Source organism: Xenopus laevis, chromosome 4L (genome assembly GCF_017654675.1).
Source record: "Xenopus laevis strain J_2021 chromosome 4L, Xenopus_laevis_v10.1, whole genome shotgun sequence".
Taxonomy (NCBI): domain Eukaryota; kingdom Metazoa; phylum Chordata; class Amphibia; order Anura; family Pipidae; genus Xenopus; species Xenopus laevis.
The window spans coordinates 51,072,643-51,096,778 of record NC_054377.1 but is presented as its reverse complement, the minus strand read 5'-3'; the positions used below and the strand labels follow the sequence as shown (position 1 = coordinate 51,096,778).

The window sequence follows — 24,136 nt, the reverse complement described above, 5'->3', positions numbered from 1 at the left end:
AAATATTTTTTATATATATTTATCTAGTTTTTATTTCTACACTGAACTGTTCTTTTAAAGTCCATCTCGAAATGAATCTAAATTAGGTCTCTGACAAATCAGAGACTCAGCCATGTTGAAAATAAAGAACAAACAACAATGTTACAACAACAACAGTCGATCCAAGGACTTGCAGTCATTTGCAGGCTGGCAATGCTCTTTTTCACTGCTGCAGACATTCAGCTAGCATCATTCTAGCGACATCCACCAAAATAGTATTTTGTCAGCTCAAAACCCCTGGTTTTGGCCTAACTCATACACCACTACCTGCTATAATCACTGCTCCTGCGACTTTCAGATCCATAGCTTGCAGCACACATAAATACTACTGTTTAATGCAGTGGGTTTAGAACTAACAGACACTAGCCCATGTATCATCTCTCATAAGAGACTATGGACATCTTTTTCCTTCCTTTGATGAGAAATAATTGCACATAATTCAACATTTGCATTAGTTCAAGATCACACTAGAACTTGGTATTTTCCAAGAAGTGATTTAGTGCTGTACTTCCAACAGCTTTATTTCTAGGGTAGAGCTCCTGAGAACTCCCAGTTCTATCTCATTATACATTTTAAGACATCTGTGGCATAACTAGATGATACTGGGCCCTACAGCACGTTAATTTTAAGGCCCCCAACATATCCAGTGGTTGTCCTGTTTTACCAATATGTTGAAATTGCTGATTAATTAGGGCCTCCAGGTCTGCAGGGTCTGTTTCTTCAGCAGTTACACCCCTGGGCAACATTAATCCACTATATTTTAAATAGCAGAGCCATATTTGGGAGTGTTGAGGTCTGGGGGGTGGGGGCAGCTTCCCCTTTAAAAAACCTTGTAAATAGGCATTAAATACATATATGAAAATTAAGAATTTTAACTGTAATGGTCCAATAAGAGAAAAACATCAACTTCTTTACAATTATAGCTTATCAAAACTGTTCTTGTTTAGAATTTCGCCTCTTTTACTGTTGCTAGATAGACTAAGGTCACTCCAGCTTACTTGTTCTCGCAACATGAACGTGGCTTCTCATTACTCTTATGCAGGACTTCAATAAGTCCCATGTTAACCAAAACAGGCAAGAGACCATCTGCTTGCTATAAAGTGACAAAGTCAATTCAAAATGTACTGGCAAGCTCTTATGTGTAAGATCAGGCTAAATAGAGTAAATCATTATGTGCAGAGGCGGAACTGCAGAGGGGACATTTATTATAAACTGCCCATTGGAATTCATGGGTATAGAGATTAAAACAACATAAAAGAACACAGCAGGGAAGGGACCATTATAAAAGCAACATACAGAGAATTAGAAATATGGAAGGAAAGAGATTTCCAAACTGGTAATGGTTTGGAAACAAATCTTACATTCATTACATCGAGGCCAAGGGCCTTCAGTCACACTAGTGATAAAGTGTCTGCTGGACGTGTGCTTATGCCCCTTACTCTGAAGGAGGTAATTTTAAGCATCTTCCATTTGAATTTGATTTTGGAAGAAAAGTAAACTAAAGGAAATCGGAGGCTGGTGTTCTTATCTAACTACTCTGTTTCTTAGGTTATTCCACAATAAAATTGGATCTCTTATCTATAAACCCAATACCCAGAAAGCTCGGAACACCTCCAATTGGGTACATTTTAAACAAGTACATCTATTTTTTTTCTTTTCCCTCTGTAATAATAAAACAGTAGCTTGTACTTGATAGTAGCTAAGCTGCATGAATCTATATTGGTGGCAAAACAATCCTGTTGTTTGTTTAATGTTTAAATAATGTTAAAAGATAAAGTATGGTGATCCAAATTACGGAGATCCCTTATCAGGAAAACATGAATCCAAGCATCAGGTCCCAAGGTCTCTCAAGCCTTCTGGATTATACCTGTATTAGGTTATTTTTGTACATGAATTGCAATGAGTGCTCTCACACTCCCACACTGACTACATTTAGGCACTTACACAATTAAGTTAAAAATGATATTTCACCTTCTGTGAAAAAACATGCTGAACTTTTTTTTCTAACAATGAATTTTAAGAATTAAAGTACCAAACCCATTAGTATTAGGCCATACATACAATACAATCACAATTAAATCTTGGAATATTAGCGGAAATCCTCCTAAACAATCAAATATATCTGTGATTCAGCAGGTATAGGAGTGTACTTGCAATGACACACATAACAAGTGGAAGGCCAGTTTCCAAAAATCAAATCATCATTTTGAACAGGAAATAAATAAAAGATAAACAGTGTAAAAGCAAATTAGACGAACTGGAAGTTTCATACCCTCAATAAGATAAGAAAAGGAGAACAATTAAAGTGATACTGACACGTTCCGATAAAAAGCCTCTAAAAGCACCCCCAGCCCCACAAACCTTTGTGAAGCCGACCCTCTGACACTGCTAACGGATCTTCTGCGTTGTGTCAGTGATACTGGACTGGGGGCGGAGCCATCCTTCCATAGGCTGCAGTCCTGTTTTTATTTGTAATTAGCCTATGGAAGGATCGCGCCAACCCCAGCCCAGCATCACTGAAGCAATCCATTAGCAGTGTCAGCATATAACACCTCCTTGACATGGACATGTTCCTATTATTTTTATAGGAACATGTCTGTATTGCTTTAAGGCTCATATCACACATGGCTTTTCTTCATGAGCTCCAAACTAATAACTTACACTTGAGTCTTTTTGGGCCAGAATTCTCCCTGTCAGCCCAACCTATGCCAGAGCTGTTCAGAATAGACGGCAGAGAAAAAGCCATGGAATTAGGCTTAAAGGAGAAGGAAAGGCTTGGTGCACTTAAGGGTGCCAAATGTTAGGCACCCCCATTGTATTGACTTGCCTGAAACCCCGGGCTGGTGCTCCTATCAGCAAAAAACAGCACCGGCCTGGGGTTATACCAGTGAGCACTACGGAGCGGTCCACTTCCGTCTTCTTTCTTCAAATTTCCCGGGGCAGGCGCATGCGAATAGCTGACTTTTTAGTTAAACTTCGGCTTTTCACTCTACTGTGCATGTGCAGCCGCACGAAGAAGGAGGAAGACGGAAGAGGATCGCTCCATGGTGCTCCTGGGCCGGTGCAGTTTTCTGATGGTAGGAGCACTGGCCCGGGGGTTACAGGTAAGTAAATACATTCACTTGGGGGTGCCTAACATTTGGCACCAAGCTTTTCCTTCTCCTTTAAGACAACTGCTCCCTCTACTTTGACTAAAATGTTTAGATCTGTTCAGACAATGTTTTCCCTATAGAATATGAATAACTTCAATGACTGAAATTCTGCTATCAAAATAATGGGATTTCAGTTACATTTCACTACTTCAGTCAAAAAATATCTTTTTGAAGATATATTTTTTGGCAATTCCAATATTGTGTGTTAATGCAAGTATTCAGGCCCAGTTTTGTGGCGAGGCCACATAGGCCTGGGTCTAGGCCGGCGAAAGTTTAAGGGGCGGCATGCCGCCCAGCCTCATTAGGAACACAGCATTCCCCATCGCTCCCCAGCGCAATGTACATATGCGCACTCACGGGAGGGGGTGCATGCGGACCCCGAGGCCTCGGATGGGGGGCGCTAGGACAGCGAGGCCTCGGGGCACCGGAGACGCAAATCCAGCCTTGCAAGTATTATACATTGCTGTTCTGTTGTGATATTAATATACCTCGTAGTGAATAAATGTCAGAATCCACCCCATACTTTCCCCTGTAGTTAATTCATTCATGTAACTATTCATCTAAATGCAGTTGGTGTTTAAAAAGTTTGAGTCTTAATTACTGGGTGATAATTGCAAAAATGGCAATTTTCTTATACAAAACAAGTGTATTTAGTTCAATTGCTTACGAAGGAATGCCACAAGAACGAACTCAATATTGTCCACTGGTTTATGAATGTTAAGAAGATACGGAGCTATAGTAAAATAACATAGGAACATAGTAAATGAGGTTGAAAAAGTGCATACATCCATTAAGTTCAAACTTTTTGTTCAAATGAAGACTGCCTAAATGTTCATTTTTTCCCTCACTTTCTAAAAAGCCATCTTCTCTTTAAACAATCATTGCATTAATGATTTTGGTCCTTGAAGTTAAAATTAGCTTCACTCACTTGGTGGGGAATATACATTGCATATATTTGGTGCTCTGATATATTGCTAAGACAAGTGATGCACCAAATCCTGGAATCTTTTGCAGATGCAGCAGGTGATCCAATCTTTAAAGTCATATGATTTACATGATCTGGACAACAGAGGATTTTCTTTGCATCCCTAATTATATAAATCAGTGTTATAGGTATATGGGATGGTTTCAAATAAATTAAGAATTTAGTGAAAACAGCCTTCTCCAGTTCTCCCCCTACTTAGGGGGCTGTAACAGTTTTATTGCATTATATTCTGCAGTGCACAGCTCTGCAATGGGTTGCTTTCTCACAATGATGAAAAGATTAACTAAAAACTGCAACCCTGCATAATCGAGTTAAAGTAATTTAACCTTACTCTATTTACCTCCTCTTACCTAGTATATAGCCTTCCTCTACTAAGGCATCTTCTATTCACAACAGCAAAAGCACTCTCTTTCTGTGGGCTAAAATTACTGTTGTTACTGCAGTCTATGGCGAATGCCCCTGCAAGAAGAAGCAATAGCTGTTAATACTCTCATCAATAAATGCAAATACTCACAATTTTTACTTCCTATACAATAAAAAACTGTAACTAAGATGTGTGTTCTATTTACCATGAAGTTGCGATTATGATTAAAAATATAATTTTTTACAATTAATGATGAAATAAGATTGGTAATTAAGTTTTAAGTATATGTCCAAACAAATGAATGTAATTTAAGTTGCCTACAGTACTTGCACATGGTTGCTGTATGCCCCTGCCCCCCAAACTCACACTCTTTGCCTCTAGTTGTTTATATTCACTGTCCTATGAGGTATGGATATCTGGCTGATCCATCTCCCATTATTAACATCTGCACACAGCTGGCTTTGACAGTCCTATGTCAAAACCAGATACAAACTCAATACAAAGTTGTGGCACCTAGTAGCAACTTTACTTGCTAATATTATACATACAGCAACCTTCTGCAAGTGAACAACCCTATAAACAAAATGTGTTTAATTGGCCTTAAAATAATTAAACAGTGCAGCTTTCCTCAGGTTCAGTACCAAACTGGACCCACAGAGAACAACTACAATCCGTACAAAACTAATAATTACACCAATCAATAAATAACTTCCACATAACATAATTTTGGGAATGTTGAAATTAACTTGTGTTAATTATAGGTAATAAAATTGTCCCTAAATATATAACAAAATGTTTCAGACTGCCCAGGATGGGATACAGAGAAGCGTACTCAGTTGTACATTGCTAAAGGAAAACTATTGCGCAACCTTCCTGCATCCAGTAAATGTTCCAACAATTCATGGAGTGAAGCTCTTCTTTTAAACCACCAGTTTCTGCCCAGGGTTAAATCCTCTGGTTGTCTGACCCTTAGAAAAAAACCAGGACCAGCTGGACAGGAGACAAGTCAGTTGAGATTCACGTGCGGAGTCCTCTCAGGCATCTAGGCGCTGAATTTCAGGACGGCAGTCTACATCACGGGATTCGCTGCGAGCTCGAATGTAATCACTTGTTTGACGAATATTCTGTGATCTGTTACCAGCTTTCCACTTTCTAAGTGCCAGGACTGCATTCACCGTGTAGGAAAGAGTGGCTAGGAAGCCAAATACCTTGAAGAAGAGAAAATCACGTTAACAGCAAACTGTTTCTACAAAGGAAACACAACATGCTACGAAAGAAGTGACTTGCAACAAAAATGTATTTCTTATATATTTAGCATGGACCTTACACAAAGAAAATGAAAAATGTATGCATAGTTAAAGTGTTCATATGCTCTATTCAGGGGTGTAACTACAGATGAAGCAGACCCAGGGGGTGAAGGGGGGCCCAGTAAGGCCCTAATTAAAGGAAAGGCTAAAATTAAGTTAGCTTTATCAGAAAGGTCTATTAAATATACCTGTAAACCCTCAAAATAATGCTGCTCTGAGTCCTCTGTCAAAAGAAACACAGCATTTCTTTCCTTTTATTGTGTACACGTGGGTTTATGTATCAGACTTCCTGTTTTCAGCATAAACCTCCAGAGCAGGGCTTGAGCATGATCAGTTTGCTCCTCTCCCCCTCCCTCCTCCCATCCCTGCTGTAATCTGAGCTCAGAGCTGTAAGTGAGCAGGGAGAGACTCAGGTAGGAAGTGATGTCACACCAAGCTTATATGGCAGCTTCTATCCTAAACAAACAGAGACAGTGTCTAGAGCTGTTTACTCAGGAATGGTAAAGCATTCTGCAGAATAAATATAGCATTGTAGCTTGCACAAGTGTGGCTAATCTGTTGACAATAAACTGTCTTGGAGCTTTCCTTCTCCTTTAATGAGCATTTGGCAGAATAAGTCAAGTTACCAATGTTTTTGTACCTAAATTAAATTTTCTGCAAGCCCAGTGACATCTAGTTATGAGTTGGCTCTATTGTTTGGACAGTAACCCCATTTGTTCTGACCACTCAAAAAGAAATAAATTCTTTATTTATATGTCCTGACTTTAATGATATTACACTGTGGTGCTTTGAGCAGTAGAAGCCCAGAAGTCAACTCTAAATGTCTAAAGAATTCACATGAAAAATGTAAGACAAAACAAAAGAGGGTTAAAATAACTACACCCCCACTAAATAATGGTTGAGGCAATGTAAATTTAATATTAAAGTACCAGCAGAGGGCAGTAAAATTCAACATAAGCCATTTGCTATGGACCATTAAATTCCCTGGACCTATCTGCACCCTCTCCAGATAAAAAAGGATTGTGTCCTCTTCCTCTGTGTCAGGGGGGGCCTATCGGCTCCCACCAGGGAGTTGTCAGGACCAAAGAGGAAGCAAGTCCGAGAACCTAGTACAAAAGGGTTCAGGCAAAATCTAGGTCAAAGTTCAGGCAGGGGTTCAATAGCAGGCAGAATGTATCAGAATCAAAAGTCCAGGCAGGGGTCAAAATCCAGAAATCACAATAATAAAGCACCCAGGAATGCTAACAAACAGGTCCTATATTCGGGCAATGATTACTTGAACTGGGTGCACTTTATTTACAAATTTGGCTCCAATTCGGCGCAGGCGTTGTGACGTGGCGCACAGCGTCTGACGTGGCACACTGACGTCATTGCGCTGGCACTGCTACCCATGTGGCGGCCATGGGCGCCGCCATTTTGGGAGCAGCGCCGGAGGGAGGGGACGCGCCGCCCGGAGCTCTGGGTGGCGATCATGACACTCTGTAACTAATGAACTGGTATTGATGTTAGACTGGCACGGCTACAATAATTCTACAACAACATTGTGTGGCTCAGATATTAAAGGAAACTGGGTAGATGTACTTTATATATATGTCCAAATGGTACTAAAAATGAGTCTTGTCACAATAATTATATCTTGCAAACAAGGTGAGCATGAAGCTCTATGGCTAATTACCATATATTTACAAAGTGAGTTCAATATCAGTAACGTAACTAGATGGGGGCAGGACCGGGTGCTGGCCATGCAGCCGAGCCGCTACCCCACCCGTGCTGATTTTCTTCGCGGCTGCAGCCGAATGCAGCTGGCTACATCGGGGCTGGCTACATCGGGGCGCGATCTGCCAGGGGGGCCCTGCAGGGGTGCAGGCCCTGGTCCAATCTCACCCCCTGCTCCCCTGGTAGTTGTAACAATAACAATTGATGGCGCCTTCCACAACTGCCTGTATGGCAATGATATGTTGTCCCATTACAGACATAGAAGATGAAAGGCATGGCTTTGGGCACTTCTCTGGCACTGAAATAAGCCAACAGAGAAGTTGCCTTGTGTACCATTAGCCCAAGTTGGATTGATGAGACATAGGGAGGTGGGAAGGTTACACACGCACACACAAAATATGGGATTATTAATCATGTAAGGTGTCATATGTATACGACTCTAGTAAACAGACAAGTAAAATGGCACAAATTATATAATTATGATTTTCTTACCGCTGCAGAAATTTCCGCCCCAGATTTGTGGTTCAAGGAAGCCAGAATCACAGAAGCAATGAAGAAAAATAAAGCACTTATTACGGTGTTCCCCAGATCCTAAAAAAAAGTAAACAATAAATATTATTAGCATATATTTATTAACCTTTTAAATGCCACAGATCGTAGAATCTACGTTCTGTGGCAAAGGTACTTGAAATGCCACAGAACGTAGATTCTACGTTCTGCAGCATTTCCTGGTTCAGGAGCGGAGGAGCGGCTGTTAGAGCCGCTCGCTCCGTTCCTGCTCGATCCCCTGCCCCTAGGCAACGAGCAGAGCAGGGGATCGAGTGGCCCCTGGGGCGCGATCGCCCAGGGGCCCAAAAACAGCAGCAGGCACGTGTTACTTACGTGTCCTGCTGCTGCAGCCTACACCGGATCGACGATCTCCGCCCCCACAGCACACAGACAGGAACCATGAGGCAGATGCCTTCCAGGGGCTCTTCCTGATCGCCTGCAACAGTCTCCAGCGACTTTTTCAGGTTAGTGCAACAATTACACACACAAACACACCAACACACACTTATTACAGTAATACACACTTAGATTCACACTTACACACACTTACACATACATTTTTGGGGATTGGGGGGGGTCACTTACACTCACTGCACTTACACACATGTGCACACGCACACACGCGCACATAACATGTAATTTACCATTTGTACACACGCACACGCACATACATGGCATTGTGGCTTTTTTTTTTTTTTTCTTATCGCATCGTTTCTTTTTTTGGTTGAAAAAAATGTTTTATTGCCATTACGCATAGCGTATTCGCTAACCGTACTGTGCAATACCTTTTGTATGTTATTTCGGTGATTATATTGCAATTTTGGGTATTTTGGTGCATTTTTAGCCATTTTATTGAATTTTTAGCCATTTTATTGCATTTTCAGCTCTGCATATATTGTGTTCACTTTTTTCTAGCCGTATAACCTGTTTGGCCCATCTAAAATATTCAAACTGTGATTCTGACGGCCGATAACACTAGTCTGGAAAAAAAACATTGATTTTTGTGGTTTTATTGGATTTTTTTGCATTTCACCCTTTACTGCCTTATTTTGTTTTGCCTTGTAAATTTTATCTACTATATATCCATTTGAGGGTCTCTGTGCGCCACATAGTTTGGTATATCTATGCATATTGGGCATCAAAGTGTTCAGTAGACCTCTGGCGTTCATATTTAGGATGTTTTATGCTGATACGTTACGAAATGTGGGGCATATAATGGGGTAAAATTCAAGCTTTCTGACAATTTTCAGAAATTTGATAAAAACCGTTATGTTCAGCATTGCTTTGCAGTTTGGCAGTTTGCAGTAGAAACACTTATTTACCCATATTGGATTCGTCAGAATGTGTACTTTCTGAAAATATATGGTTTTCTGGGGTCTCTGTACTGTTAGGGGGGTCTAATGTCGCATAATACACACACCAGGTGCTTATATTGCAGCAGCCAGCGCGTCAGCTGTGAAAATGTATATACACTATTGTCATTTGGGGATCTCTGTGCGCCACATAGTTTGGTATATCTATGCATATTGGGCATCAAAGTGTTCAGTAGACCTCTGGCGTTCATATTTAGGATGTTTTATGCTGATACGTTACGAAATGTGGGGCATATAATGGGGTAAAATTCAATCTTTCTGACAATTTTCAGAAATTTGATAAAAACCGTTATGTTCAGCATTGCTTTGCAGTTTGGCAGTTTGCAGTAGAAACACATATTTACCCATATTGGATTCGTCAGAATGTGTACTTTCTGAAAATATATGGTTTTCTGGGGTCTCTGTACTGTTAGGTGGTCTAATGTCGCATATTACACACACCAGGTGCTTATATTGCAGCAGCCAGCGCGTCAGCCGTGAAAATGTATATACACTATTGTCATTTGGTGGTCTCTGTGCGCCGCATAGTTTGGTATATCTATGCATATTGGGCATCAAAGTGTTCAGTAGACCCCTGGCGTTCATATTTAGGATGTTTTATGCTGAAACGTTACGAAATGTGGGGCATATAATGGGGTAAAATTCAATCTTTCTGACGATTTTCAAAAATTTGATAAAAACCGTTATGTTCAGCATTGCTTTGCAGTTTGGCAGTTTGCAGTAGAAACACACATTTACCCATATTGGATTCGTCAGAATGTGTACTTTCTGAAAATATATGGTTTTCTGGGGTCTCTGTACTTTTAGGGGGGTCTAATGTCGCATAATACACACACCAGGTGCTCATATTGCAGCAGCCAGCGCGTCAGCCGTGAAAATGTATATACACTATTGTCATTTGGGGGTCTCTGTGCGCCACATAGTTTAGTATATCTATGCATATTGAGCATCAAAGTGTTCAGTAGACCCCTGGCGTTCATATTTAGGATGTTTTATGCTGATACGTTACGAAATGTGTGGCATATAATGAGGTAAAATTCAAGCTTTCTGACAATTTTCAGAAATTTGATAAAAACCGTTATGTTCAGCATTGCTTTGCAGTTTGGCAGTTTGCAGTAGAAACACTTATTTACCCATATTGGATTCGTCAGAATGTGTACTTTCTGAAAATATATGGTTTTCTGGGGTCTCTGTACTGTTAGGGGGGTCTAATGTTGCATAATACACACACCAGGTGCTTATATTGCAGCTGCCAGTGCGTCAGTCGTGAAAATGTATATACACTATTGTCATTTGGGGGTCTCTGTGCGCCACATAGTTTGGTATATCTATGCATACTGGGCATCAAAGTGTTCAGTAGACCCCTGGCGTTCATATTTAGGATGTTTTATGCTGATAAGTTACGAAATGTGGGGCATATAATGGGGTAAAATTCAAGCTTTGTGACGATTTTCAGAAATTTGATAAAAACCGTTACGTTCAGCATTGCTTTGCAGTTTGGCAGTTTGCAGTAGGAACACATATTTACCCATATTGGATTCGTCAGAATGTGTACTTTCTGAAAATATATGGTTTTCTGGGGTCTCTGTACTGTTAGGGGGGTCTAATGTCGCATATTACACACACCAGGTGCTCATATTGCAGCAGCCAGCGCGCGTCAGCCGTGAAAATGTATATACACTATTGTCATTTGGGGGTCTCTGTGCGCCACATAGTTTGGTTTATCTATGCATATTGGGCATCAAAGTGTTTAGTAGACCCCTGGCGTTCATATTTAGGATGTTTTATGCTGATAAGTTACGAAATGTGGGGCATATAATGGGGTAAAATTCAAGCTTTGTGACAATTTTCAGAAATTTGATAAAAACCGTTATGTTCAGCATTGCTTTGCAGTTTGGCAGTTTGCAGTAGAAACACTTATTTACCCATATTGGATTCGTCAGAATGTGTACTTTCTGAAAATATATGGTTTTCTGGGGTCTCTGTACTGTTAGGTGGTCTAATGTCGCATAATACACACACCGAGTGGTTATATTGCAGCAGCCAGCGCGTCAGCCGTGAAAATGTCTATACATATTGTCATTTGGGGGTCTCTGTGCGCCACATAGTTTGGTATATCTATGCATATTGGGCATCAAACTGTTTAGTAGACCCCTATGTTTATATTTAGGATGCTTTATGCTGGTAATGATACATGGACAATACGATGCTGGAAAGTTGAAGCTTTGAGGCAATTTCCAGATATTTCACCAAAACCGCCAAATTTGGCAAAGCCTTGCGACTCAGTAGTTTGGAGCAGAAAGGCATGGGTACCCATTTTAGATTCCGTAGAATGTGTACTTTCCAAAAATATATGGGTTTGGGGGTAAACATATATTTCTGTGTTTTTACCCCGCAAAAATGCAGTCAATGTGTTGATTTTTCATTAGCTGAAGTTACCCACGGGACTGTTTGTATGCGCTAACTTCATTTTGGGGCCTCTAAATGCCAGATACTTTGGTAAACTTATGAACAATGGCCACCAAAATGTTCAGAGGAACCCTGGCAATCATATTTAGGGTGCTTTTTCTTAGTACGTAATGACACATGGGTGATATGGTGCTGGGAAGTTGAAGCTTTGAGGCAATTTTCAGATATTTCACCAAAACCGGCAACTTTGGGAAAGCCTTGCGACTCGGTAGTTTGGAGCAATAAGGCATGGGTACCCATTTTAGATTCTGTAGAATGTGTACTTTCCAAAAATGTATGGGTTTGGGGGGTAAACATATATTTCTGTGTTTTTACCCCACAAAAATGCAGTCAATGTGTTGATCTTTCATTAGCTGAAGTTACCCACAGGACTATTTGTATGCGCTAACTTCATTTTGGGGCCTCTAAATGCCAGATACTTTGGTAAACCTATGAACAATGGCCACCAAACTGTTCGGAGGAACCCTGGCAATCATATTTAGGGTGCTTTTTCTTGGTGCATAACGATACATGGGTGATATGGTGCTGAGAAGTTGAAGCTTTGAGGCAATTTTCAGATATTTCACCAAAACCGACAATTGTGGGAAAGCCTTGCGACTCAGTAGTTTGGAGCAGAAAGGCATGGGGTACCCATTTTAGATTCTTTAGAATGTGTACTTTCCAAAAATATATGGGTTTTGGGGGGTAAACATATATTTCTGTGTTTTTACCCCACAAAAATGCAGTCAATGTGTTGATTTTTCATTAGCTGAAGTTACCCACGGGACTGTTTGTATGCGCTAACTTCATTTTGGGGCCTCTAAATGCCAGATACTTTGGTAAACTTATGAACAATGGCCACCAAAATGTTCAGAGGAACCCTGGCAATCATATTTAGGGTGCTTTTTCTTAGTACGTAATGACACATGGGTGATATGGTACTGGGAAGTTGAAGCTTTGAGGCAATTTTCAGATATTTCACCAAAACCGACAACTTTGGGAAAGCCTGGCGACTCAGTAGTTTGGAGCAATAAGGCATGGGTACCCATTTTAGATTCTGTAGAATGTGTACTTTCCAAAAATGTATGGGTTTGGGGGGTAAACATATATTTCTGTGTTTTTACCCCACAAAAATGCAGTCAATGTGTTGATCTTTCATTAGCTGAAGTTACCCACAGGACTATTTGTATGCACTAACTTCATTTTGGGGCCTCTAAATGCCAGATACTTTGGTAAACCTATGAACAATGGCCACCAAACTGTTCGGAGGAACCCTGGCAATCATATTTAGGGTGCTTTTTCTTGGTGCATAACGATACATGGGTGATATGGTGCTGAGAAGTTGAAGCTTTGAGGCAATTTTCAGATATTTCACCATAACCGACAATTGTGGCAAAGCCTTGCGACTCAGTAGTTTGGAGCAGAAAGGCATGGGTACCCATTTTAGATTCTGTAGAATGTGTACTTTCCAAAAATATATGGGTTTTGGGGGGTAAACATATATTTCTGTGTTTTTACCCCACGAAAATGCAGTCAATGTGTTGATTTTTCATTAGCTGAAGTTACCCACGGGACTGTTTGTATGCGCTAACTTCATTTTGAGGCCTCTAAATGCCAGATACTTTGGTAAACTTATGAAAAATGGCCACCAAAATGTTCAGAGGAACCCTGGCAATCATATTTAGGGTGCTTTTTCTTAGTACGTAATGACACATGGGTGATATGGTGCTGGGAAGTTGAAGCTTTGAGGCAATTTTCAGATATTTCAGCAAAACCGACAACTTTGGGAAAGCCTTGCGACTCAGTAGTTTGGAGCAGAAAGGCATGGGTACCCATTTTAGATTCAGTAGAATGTGTACTTTCCAAAAATATATGGGTTTGGGGGGTAAACATATATTTCTGTGTTTTTACCCCACAAAAATGCAGTCAATGTGTTGATTTTTCATTAGATGAAGTTACCCACAGGTCTATTTGTATGCGCTAACTTCATTTTGAGGCCTCTAAATGCCAGATACTTTGGTAAACCTATGAACAATGGCCACCAAATTGTTTGGAGGAACCCTGGCAATCATATTTAGGGTGCTTTTTCTTGGTGCGTAACGATACATGGGTGATATGGTGCTGGGAAGTTGAAGCTTTGAGGCAATTTTCAGATATTTCACCAAAACCGACAATTTTGGGAAAGCCTTGCGACTCAGTAGTTTGGAGCAGAAAGGCATGGGTACCCATTTTAGATTCGGTAGAATGTGTACTTTCCAAAAATATATGGGTTTTGGGGGGTAAACATATATTTCTGTGTTTTTACCTCACAAAAATGCAGTCAATGTGTTGATCTTTCATTAGCTGAAGTTACCCACGGGACTGTTTGTATGCGTTAACTTCATTTTGGGGCCTCTAAATGCCAGATACTTTGGTAAACCTATGAAAAATGGCCACCAAAATGTTCAGAGGAACCCTGGCAATCATATTTAGGGTGCTTTTTCTTAGTACGTAATGATACATGGGCGATATGGTGCTGGGAAGTTGAAGGTTTGAGGCAATTTTCAGATATTTCACCAAAACCGACAATTTTGGGAAAGCCTTGCGACTTAGTAGTTTGGAGCAGAAAGGCATGGGTACCCATTTTAGATTCAGTAGAATGTGTACTTTCCAAAAATATATGGGTTTGGGGGGTAAACATATATTTCTGTGTTTTTACCCCACAAAAAATGCAGTCAATGTGTTGATTTCTCAGTAGCTGAAGTAAAGTCCTGATCAATTTGGATGTGCTAACTTCATATTGGTGTCTCTAAATGCCAGATACTTTGGTAAACCTATGCATAATGGGTATCAAACTGTTCAGTGGACCCCTGGCAATCATATTTCAGGTGCTTTTCTTGGTACCTAATATAGTTTGGGATATGCGGAGCAGCAAAATAAAACCTTTGAAATGATTTTTCAGAATTTTGAATTTTTTTTTGAAAAACCGCTATTTTCAGACAAGCTTTTATGTTTGGTAGTTGGGAGTAGAGAGACATAGTTACCCATTTTGTAATCGGCAGAATGTGTACTTTTCAAAAATGTATGGTTTTCTGGGGTAAACCTACGGTTTCAGGATTTTTTGCCTTGGAATCTAAAGCATGCCGTTTTCTGCCTTAGTGCTTTCAAAATTCGGTAATATACTGCCGGGAGTTTTTGCTGTACAGAAATCCTAAATCTCCCTAAAACTATACATATCTGGTATTGGCACGTTCGAGAGACATAAGGCTTTCCAAATCAGTTGGATTTTCATCCCTAAAATGAAATATTTTTCTGGTATAAATTGATATACGATGAAAAATGGTAATTTTTCATTTTTTTTTGGTATTTAGCACTATAAATTTTTTTGCACAGGTGGAAATACATGAAAACTCAGGCAGATTTAGAAAGCTCAGTTTCTACCGAAAAAAACAATGTATAGTTTTCCTAGGTAAACTATAGGTTTCCCCTCAGAAAATGCCCCTAAAGTGAGAGAGCACAAAATGTTTCAAAAACGGCTGGCATTTCGCGTAACCAAAATGTGAAATTCTGCTGGCACTTAAAGGGTTAAACGCCATTACATTCTGCTGTGCTATACAATAAACATCTACAGTTACTCCCATAAATATTTGGACAGAGACAACTTTTTTCTAATTTTGGTTCTGTACATTACCACAATGAATTTTAAATAAAACAACTTAGATGCAGTTGAAATGCAGACTTTCAGCTTTAATTCCGTGGGTTGAACAAAAAGATTTTATAAAAATGTGAGGAACTAAAACCTTTTTTTAACACAATCACAAGTAATTGGACAAATTAAAAAAGTGAGAATAAAATGTTCATTTCTAATACTTGGTTGAAAACCCTTTGCTGGCAATGATAGCCTGAAGTCTTGAACTCATGGACATCACCAGATTCTGGGTTTCCTCCTTTTTAATGCTCTGCCAGGCCTTTACTGCAGCAGCTTTCAGTTTCCACTTGTTTGTTGGCCTCTCTGTCTGAAGTTTTCAACAAGTGAAATGCTGCTCAATTGGGTTCAGATCAGGTGACTGACTTGGCCATTCAAGAATATTCCACTTCTTTACTTTAATAAACTCTTGGGTTGCTTTGGCTGTATGTTTTGGGTCATTGTCCATCTGTATTATGAAACGTCTCCCAATCAATTTCACTGCATTTAGCTGGATTTGAGCAGACAGTGTGTCTCAACACCTCAGAATTAATTTGGCTGCTTCTCTCCTGTGTTACATCATCGATAAAGAATAATGTCCCAGTGCCATTGGCAGCCATGCACGCCCAAGCCATCGCACTGCCTCTGCCATGTTTTATAGATGATGTGGTATGCTTTGGATCATGAGCTGTTCCATGCCTTCTCCATATGTTTTTCTTGCCGTAATTCTGGTAGAGGTTGATCTTGGTTTCATCTGTCCAAAAAATGTTTTTCCTGAACTGTGCTGGCTTTTTGAGATTTTTTTTTTTTTTTTTAGCAAAGTCCAATCTAGCCTTTCAATTCTTGAGGCTTATGCAGTACACCCTCTGTATTTACTTTCATGCAATCTTCTCTTTATGGTAGACTTGGATATCGATACACCTACCTCCTGGAGAGTGTTGTTCACTTGTTTGGCTGTTGTGAAGGGGTTTCTCTTCACCATGGAAATGATTCTGCGATCATCCACCACTGTTGTCTTCCGTGGACGTCCAGGTGTTTTTGCATTGCTGAGTTCAAAATCACCAGTGCTTTCTTTCTTTCTTCAGATGTACCAAACTGTAGATTTTGACACTCCTAATATTGTAGCAATTTCTCTGAGTTTTCGCAGTTTAAGGATGGATTCTTTCACTTGAATGGAGAGCTCCTTTGACCGCATCTTGTTTGTTTAAAGCAAAATCTTCCACAAGCACCTCCCCTCAAATCAACTCCAGGGCTTTTATCTGCTTCATTGATATTGACATAACAAAGATTTTGCCCACACCTGCCCATGAAATAGCCTTTGAGTCAGTGTCCAATTATTTTTGAGCCCCTGAAATGTAGTGATTGTGTTAAAAAGCCTTTATTTCCTCACATTTTTATGCAACCTTTTTGTTCAACCCACTGAATTAAAGATGAAAATCTGCACTTCAACTGCATCTGATCATTGTGTGTTATACATTGAGGGAGGGTCTAAATGACTGCCATCCTAAAGTGGGTTTGAAAATGGTTCCTGTCATTCATAAACAGACTATTATGGTTTTCTCTTATTCAGGGAATCCTGTATGTCTGTGTAAAAAAAAACATATATTGACTTTAGGTATTTCTGTATTTATGTATTTATGCACTTATACATAACTTAAATAGTTTTTTCCTTTAATCATCAATTCATGGAAGTACCACTAAATGCAACACATCCCTCACACTCACTGTTCATACTCCTGCCATCTGGAAAAAGGTACCGAAGCATTAGGGCCCTCACTATGGATGAAATAACAATAAATCCACTCTTGACTCTCTTGATTCTTGAAGAAATGTGGGTAGTAATGTCATTTGTACTAGTGATTGGACAAATACTGTCCCTCCTAAGGAGGTTTTATGAGAACATTTTGCAAAGAAATAATGCCACCTACCAGCTCCTTGTCCACCACTTTCCTTCAACCCTTCACACAACCTCCAATGCATACACAAGCCAATCTCATATAAGGTATGCTTGTGTATATGTGCTACATTTTGTTTTGTAATCACAGAGGGTCATTTATCAACACTGGGCAAATTAGCCCATGGGCAGCAACCCATGGCGACCAATCAGATTGCTGCATTCATTGTCCTACTTGCAGCTGGCTTCAAAAAGCTAGTAACTGATTGGTTGCAATAAGTAACTGCCCATGGGCAAATTTGCCCAGTGTTGATAAATGAGCCTCTAGGGCAACATACTCTATACTCTCGGGATCAGACGAGCCCTTATGTATGTTGAATGAGATTAAAACCCAAAAAATATATTGATGTAAACTTAATGTCAATTCCAGACATGTTTAGAAGACCACTCCGTGCAAGTTTACATCAATTTATTTTTTGGGGTTCAGATGCCCTTTAAGTACCGTGGAGGATTCTTGTTACATAGTTACATAGTTAAATTGGGTTGAAAAAAGACAAAGTCCATCAAGTTCAACCCCTTCAAATGAAAACCCAGCATCCCTACACACACCCCTCCCTACTTTTAATTAAAATTCTATATACCCATACCTATATTAACTATAGAGTTTAGTATCACAATAGCCTTTAATATTATGTCTGTCCAAAAAATCATCCAAGCCATTCTTAAAGGCATTAACTGAATCAGCCATCACAACATCACCCGGCAGTGCATTCCACAACCTCACTGTCCTGACTGTGAAGAACCCTCTACGTTGCTTCAAATGAAAGTTCTTTTCTTCTAGTCTAAAGGGGTGGCCTCTGGTACGGTGATCCACTTTATGGGTAAAAAGGTCTTATTTGAAGAGACAAAAACAGTTGTATGAAAAAACTGCTTTAATGGAAAGAATCAAATTTTTAAAAAGGCCTTTATTGTTTAAGGAGGTATGTTGGGAGGTTTGAAATATTATTGGGCCCCATGATGATTTTCTTGTGGCCTTTATCTTGCTGTGCTCAAAGACAGTGGTGCAACTATAATACTGCCAACCCCACGGTTGCAGGAGGGGGGGCCTGTGTATTTCCCTGCACACTGCAAGACATTGGTGGGCAGAATGTGGGCTTACGACAGGGGGATTTTTTGCAAGGGGGGACTGGTTAGGGTTGCCACCTGACCGTTTTTTACCGGCCTGGCCAGTAAAAATGATTGCTGATCCCAATGTTATTAATAGGGAAAAAGGATAAATATATAGCACGGTCGGTATTTTTTACCAGAAAAGGTGGCAACCCTAGGTCTGGTTAGCTGGAGTTAAGCCACTGCTCAAAGAGCAACCCGAAAACCTGAGATGGGCACTTCTGGCAGTCAGATCATTGAGAGCTAGCTCTGTAGATGTGGCAATCTAGCAAGCAAGCAGTTAAAAACATCTCTCTTCTTATATGCTAATACTTATGTACTTTATTGTTTGACCAGTCTTGCAAGCGAAAATGTATGTACCTGAATATGGACATCTCTTTATTTGCTTTTTCAATACAAATGTACAAGATAAAGAAAATAAAAAATGTAAACAACTTTCTGTCTAGTGTTGTTTGTTTCATGAAGGTGACATGGAAAGTTTTACACAGTTGGTTTTTCCCCGTTCCTCTGCTGTGGAAAGGAGAATGTGAAAGCGGCAGTACAAATGGGGCTTGGTGTGCACCTCTGTGTGTGTTCCTAGAGGGGCTGCAGGCACATGGTTTCAATCACATGTCTATCTGCAGGCAACAAAGGCAATATTAAACTCTCATTCCAGCAAAAACAGCAAAATAAAGCCCACATCACAGGCACTGGGCACTTCAGTTTCAGCTGACAATGGGGGAATCAAGTCAGCAGATTTTCTGCGCCTATTTTAGGCTTTTCTCTCTTAACTCTTCAATTGCCAAAGAAGAAACACAGCAAAAGCGTAACTGCGAATGGATGCCACAGCAGATTATTACCCTGCTAGGAAATATTTTACTTGAATGGCAGCTATTGTTACGAAGTACGGGTGTTCAAATTGGGCATAGGTAAAGTTCTGTTCCTACAACTTTTACGCTAATACAGTAAATCAAAGGCACTGTCAACAATACTAGCACCAATGAACTAGAGACATATTAAAAGGTTATGGCTTTGCCCCCTTTTTAGCCACTGTATATGTATCAGCTTGTTCAGAGTTCACCGGTGCAGGGTTCTGGCAAACATTTATAAGAGGTGTTAAAAGCCAACTAATTGGGGACTCCTAAGAAGGTACAGTAAGATGTTACTTCTACATTATCATAAGTATACCTCCCAACAGTTTTGAAATAGAAAGAGGGACAAGAAGATTTGACACGTGGAGCGCAGCAACATTTTTGACCATGCCCATTTTTGTGGCCACACCCCCTAATTACCCTGTTCATTTTGGCAGGTTATGAAAGTTTGAACACATTTCTGTGTTTGATATGTGTTAATACAGTTTTGCTAATGAAGGTGACTTGCTGCGTCAGACCTGCTTATCTTAAATTGTTACAGTTACTTATTTGCTTATCGTAAATTGTTACAAAAGTATCTAAGTGCACCTGTTGGCTGTGCTGGGCTTTCTGCCAAAAAACAATTAAGTTAGAACTTTGGATCTTTTTCGGGCTGTTTAGTGCAGGAGATCAAAGAGAAAGTCTGACATTTCAGCAACAATCCGGGACTGCAGGTTGAGCTGTCAAAGTCGGGAGGTATGAATAATTAAATATATAAATCACTTTTTAGCACTTTTTGGTTTCTAAATCCAATGTGCTGCTGATTTCTTGTAATAGACTGTATGTATGCTTGGGAGAGGCAGTTACCACCTGGTATCTGCAAAAAGTTTTTTCCCTCCTAGTTGAGCACTCTGTACTTGCTGTGGATTCTACATTATCATAAGACCCATGCACATATCGTACGCCTATTAACTGGGTTGATACCTGTAATATTCTGATTTTAGTTTAAAGGCCAGGAACTGTGCAAAGAAAGCAATGCCCATAGTAAAGGCCACTTGAAAACTAACAGACGTTTTTTTTCTTGCTGTATTTTTCTCCTGAAGCTTTTGGAGTTGAGCAAGCACAGTGTTCCATACTGAAGGCACATGGGCGCATTAAACTTGCCAGCTTTGGATTAATTAGTGTTGGGTCACATGGGTTGTCTAAATATGAATTAAACCTTCCTTCCTCTTACATAGCACTGATTCAGAACAAAGCTTCTCACACCTGCTACAGTTCATATTTCTTACTACAGGTATAGGGCCTCTTATTCAGAATACTTGGGACCTTGGGTTTTCCGGTACTTTGTATTTCTATACCTTAAGTCAGGGATCCCCAACCTTTTGAACCCGTGAGCAAAATTCAGAAGTAAAAGGAGTTGGGGAGCAACACAAGCATGAGAAATGTTCTTGGGGTGCCAAATAAGGGCTGTGATTGGCCATTTGGTAGCCCCTATGTGGATTGTCAACCTACATTGAGAATCTGTTTGGCAGTACAACTGGTTTTTATGCAATTAAAACTTGCCTCCAAGTCAGGAATTCAAAAATAATCACCTGCTTTGAGGCCACTGGGAGCAACATCCAAGGGGCTGGAGAGCAACATGTTGCTCACGAGCTACTGGTTGGGGATCACTGCCTTAAGTCTATTAAAAAAATTATTTAAACATTGATGAAACCCAACAGGATTGGGTTGGCTCCAATCAATAAGAACTAATTCTATCTTGGTTTGGTTCAAGTACACGGTTCTGTTTTATTATTGCAACAAAAAAGAAAATAACTTAAAAAAAGGTGAATTAGTTGATTAAAATGGAATCTATGGGAGACGGCCATTCCATAATTCCTATACCTGTATTAATTTGTCATTAAATTAATTTGCCATGGAATGGGAGCAAGTGCAGGTTTCCTTGACATCTATCTAGGCAGAGCATCTGCACTTCTTCTCCTTGTACTTTTAACAGTCAAGTGCACTGGGGATAGGAGTCTGGTATCCACAATATGCTAGAAGTCCAGGTTTAAAGGAGGTGGTCATGATGCCTAAAAAATGACAACAGCACTTAAGACATTCATCTTAAGCAGATATGTTATTGAGAGGTTTGATACAAGCATTTTTTTAAAAAAATGGTGGTAGCAGTAACACCTTGCAAAAAATTACTGGAACCATTGCTCTTTGTTTTAGTTTTTTCCAAGGAGGTACAGTGCTTAGTGAGGTGCATCTAGACTGCTGGAAGAGATGCTGACTCCCTTCCCCTCTGCTCACATCATCCCCCTGGCATTGGCGAGGGCAAAGCCCTTCTCTACAGTCTCCCTTTAAAGACATACTTAAAAAAAACCTTACTAATAAACCTGTCAATTCACCCTCTTCCTGCTGTGTCAAATATACCAAAATGGGGAAAGAGAAATTGTCCCATGGTTCCTGTGCCACAAATAACAAATCCCATTTAATGGGTGCTGGGAAAAGCACAAAACAGGAGAAATGGGTCCCATTACATTTCCCACACTACCACCAAATTCTGAGATTGTGTAGTCACATATACATATATACTGTACATATATACATATATAATTAAAAATAGGGATGCACCAAATCCAGGATTCGGTTCGGGATTCGGCCAGGATTCGGCCTTTTTCAGCAAGATTCGGATTCGGCCGAATCCTTCTGCCTGGCCGAACCGAATCCGAACCCTAATTTACATATGCAAATTAGGGGCGGGGAGGGAAATCGCGTGACTTTTTGTCACAAAACAAGGAAGTAAAAAATGTTTTCCCCTTCCCACCCCTAATTTACATATGCAAATTAGGGTTCGGATTCGGTTCGGTATTCGGCCGAATCCTTCACCATTTGGGGGTTCGGCCGAATCCAAAATAGTGGATTCGGTGCATCCCTAATTAAAAATAATAAATAAAATAAATTATAGAAAACCAATTCTGTCAACAACAGGCTATTTGAGTTTTTGACTTTTTCTTATAAAGTTTAAGGTGAACATACTGTAAATATATATATATATATATATATATATATATATATATATATATATATATATATATATATATATATATATATATATATTTGAAATGACCCCTTCATCATGCCTTGAGGACATCATCATGGTCACCTGACACAAGCAAATTTGGGACTCACAGTCATGGTCCAGTTGATGTGAGGGATCCGGGTGTGCAGATTAAGGCTGAACAGGAGTAGAAGAACCCCGGTGACCACAAATGCACTGCAGCTGACAAACTCAAAGAAGTAGAGGCCCTCACAAGGCGAACACTCCATGATGGTCTCAATGCTGATGAATGCAAAGAGGGACAAGACCTGCAAAGTAAATTGAGAACATGTTATACGAGACCCACTGCAGAAAAGCAACTTAAACTATGTCCAATTAAAATACAAAAAAAAAATAGTGGTTACTATTGCTACCTTGCAGCTTTGGCTTCTGGTTTTCAATTCAAATATTGTGAGGGTCAATTTGTTAGGCAACTGCCAATGACTAATGGTTAACTACCTAAACCAGTTTGGCATTTTTCTTCTATAAATAAACATAAGGTCCCTGGGTGTATTACTGTAGCTGCAGCTGCAACCATGCAGTTTCTTACCCAGTGACTTTTGTAGTCTGGAATACTGTACTATGCATGTGCCCAGCTTCATTAAACACAGATGATACCTGGGAGAAAGCAGCAAGATGGAGTGTGTATACACAGTATATAACATTGCTTTTATTCTTTCCTAATATAAATGACCCTAGAGTGTGACTTTTAGGGTAATTACACTGTAAACTAATCCGGGCAGATTAAATGCCAGTGAACATTCTATATAATGTGCTATTTATTATGCTGGCAAAATTAAGTATCAATAAAGGTGATAATACATTTTAGGTATTTTCAAAAGAATAGATGAGCAAATTTAGCAAAAAAGAGGAACATGAAAGAGTCCTGCATGGGTCTGTTTTTCAGACCCATGCCCAAACCGTACCCGCTTACTCTAGGCTCGACCCACACCCACTTACTCGCTTTCTGAAACCAAAGGAAGCCTACTTGACCCGATCCCACATTAAGCATTGCATCACTCGGAAGTGACATCATTTAAGCCGGAAGTGATGTCACAGGGCTATCGTTTTTACATTGCAAAATGGAGATTTTACCTTACTGTTCCCTAAATGGCCACCCCATTGCAGCGGGTCAGGTACCCGTGGGTTACCCGCATGGTGGGGACATCAAGTAGATTTCGTCCGAGGCCCGACCCATTTGCAGGTATCCCGCGGGAACTTGACCTGATGCAGGACTCTAGACCATGATTTATATTCCTCATCTGTAATTACAGCAGGGAACATTTTCCTTATATGACAAAGTAACTTAAGTTTACTATGGCCTACACATGAATTAGAAGAAATAATATGGCACAATAAAAATACTAAATTTGAATGCACTGTGACTTCCCTGGATCTTGTCGCCTTCCCTAGACTGTAAGAAAGGGCTTTAAGATTTGTGAGAAATTTAGTTTGGGCTGTCTGTCAATCAGTCATGAAGTATTTAGAAAATAAGTATTGAGTGGTCTTAAAAAGTTACTGTCCACATACTCATATGCAAAAGTGCAAAAGTGAGTGAAATCA

The 24,136-nt window shown here is 39.9% G+C and overlaps 1 protein-coding gene across 1 annotated transcript in view; it reads right to left on the bottom strand.

Moving 5' to 3' along the window:
- Positions 1-4,735: 4,735 nt before the first annotated feature.
- The window catches only part of LOC108704825 (CKLF-like MARVEL transmembrane domain-containing protein 4), a 34,706-nt gene continuing 15,305 nt past the window's right edge, over positions 4,736-24,136 (bottom strand). The window contains exons 2-4 of the mRNA XM_018241509.2: positions 22,666-22,842; positions 8,056-8,154; positions 4,736-5,748 (exon numbers count right to left, since the gene is read on the bottom strand). Coding sequence (XP_018096998.1) covers positions 5,575-5,748; positions 8,056-8,154; positions 22,666-22,842 — 450 coding nt within the window. The 3' untranslated portion in view covers positions 4,736-5,574. The remainder of the gene's footprint in view (positions 5,749-8,055; positions 8,155-22,665; positions 22,843-24,136) is intronic.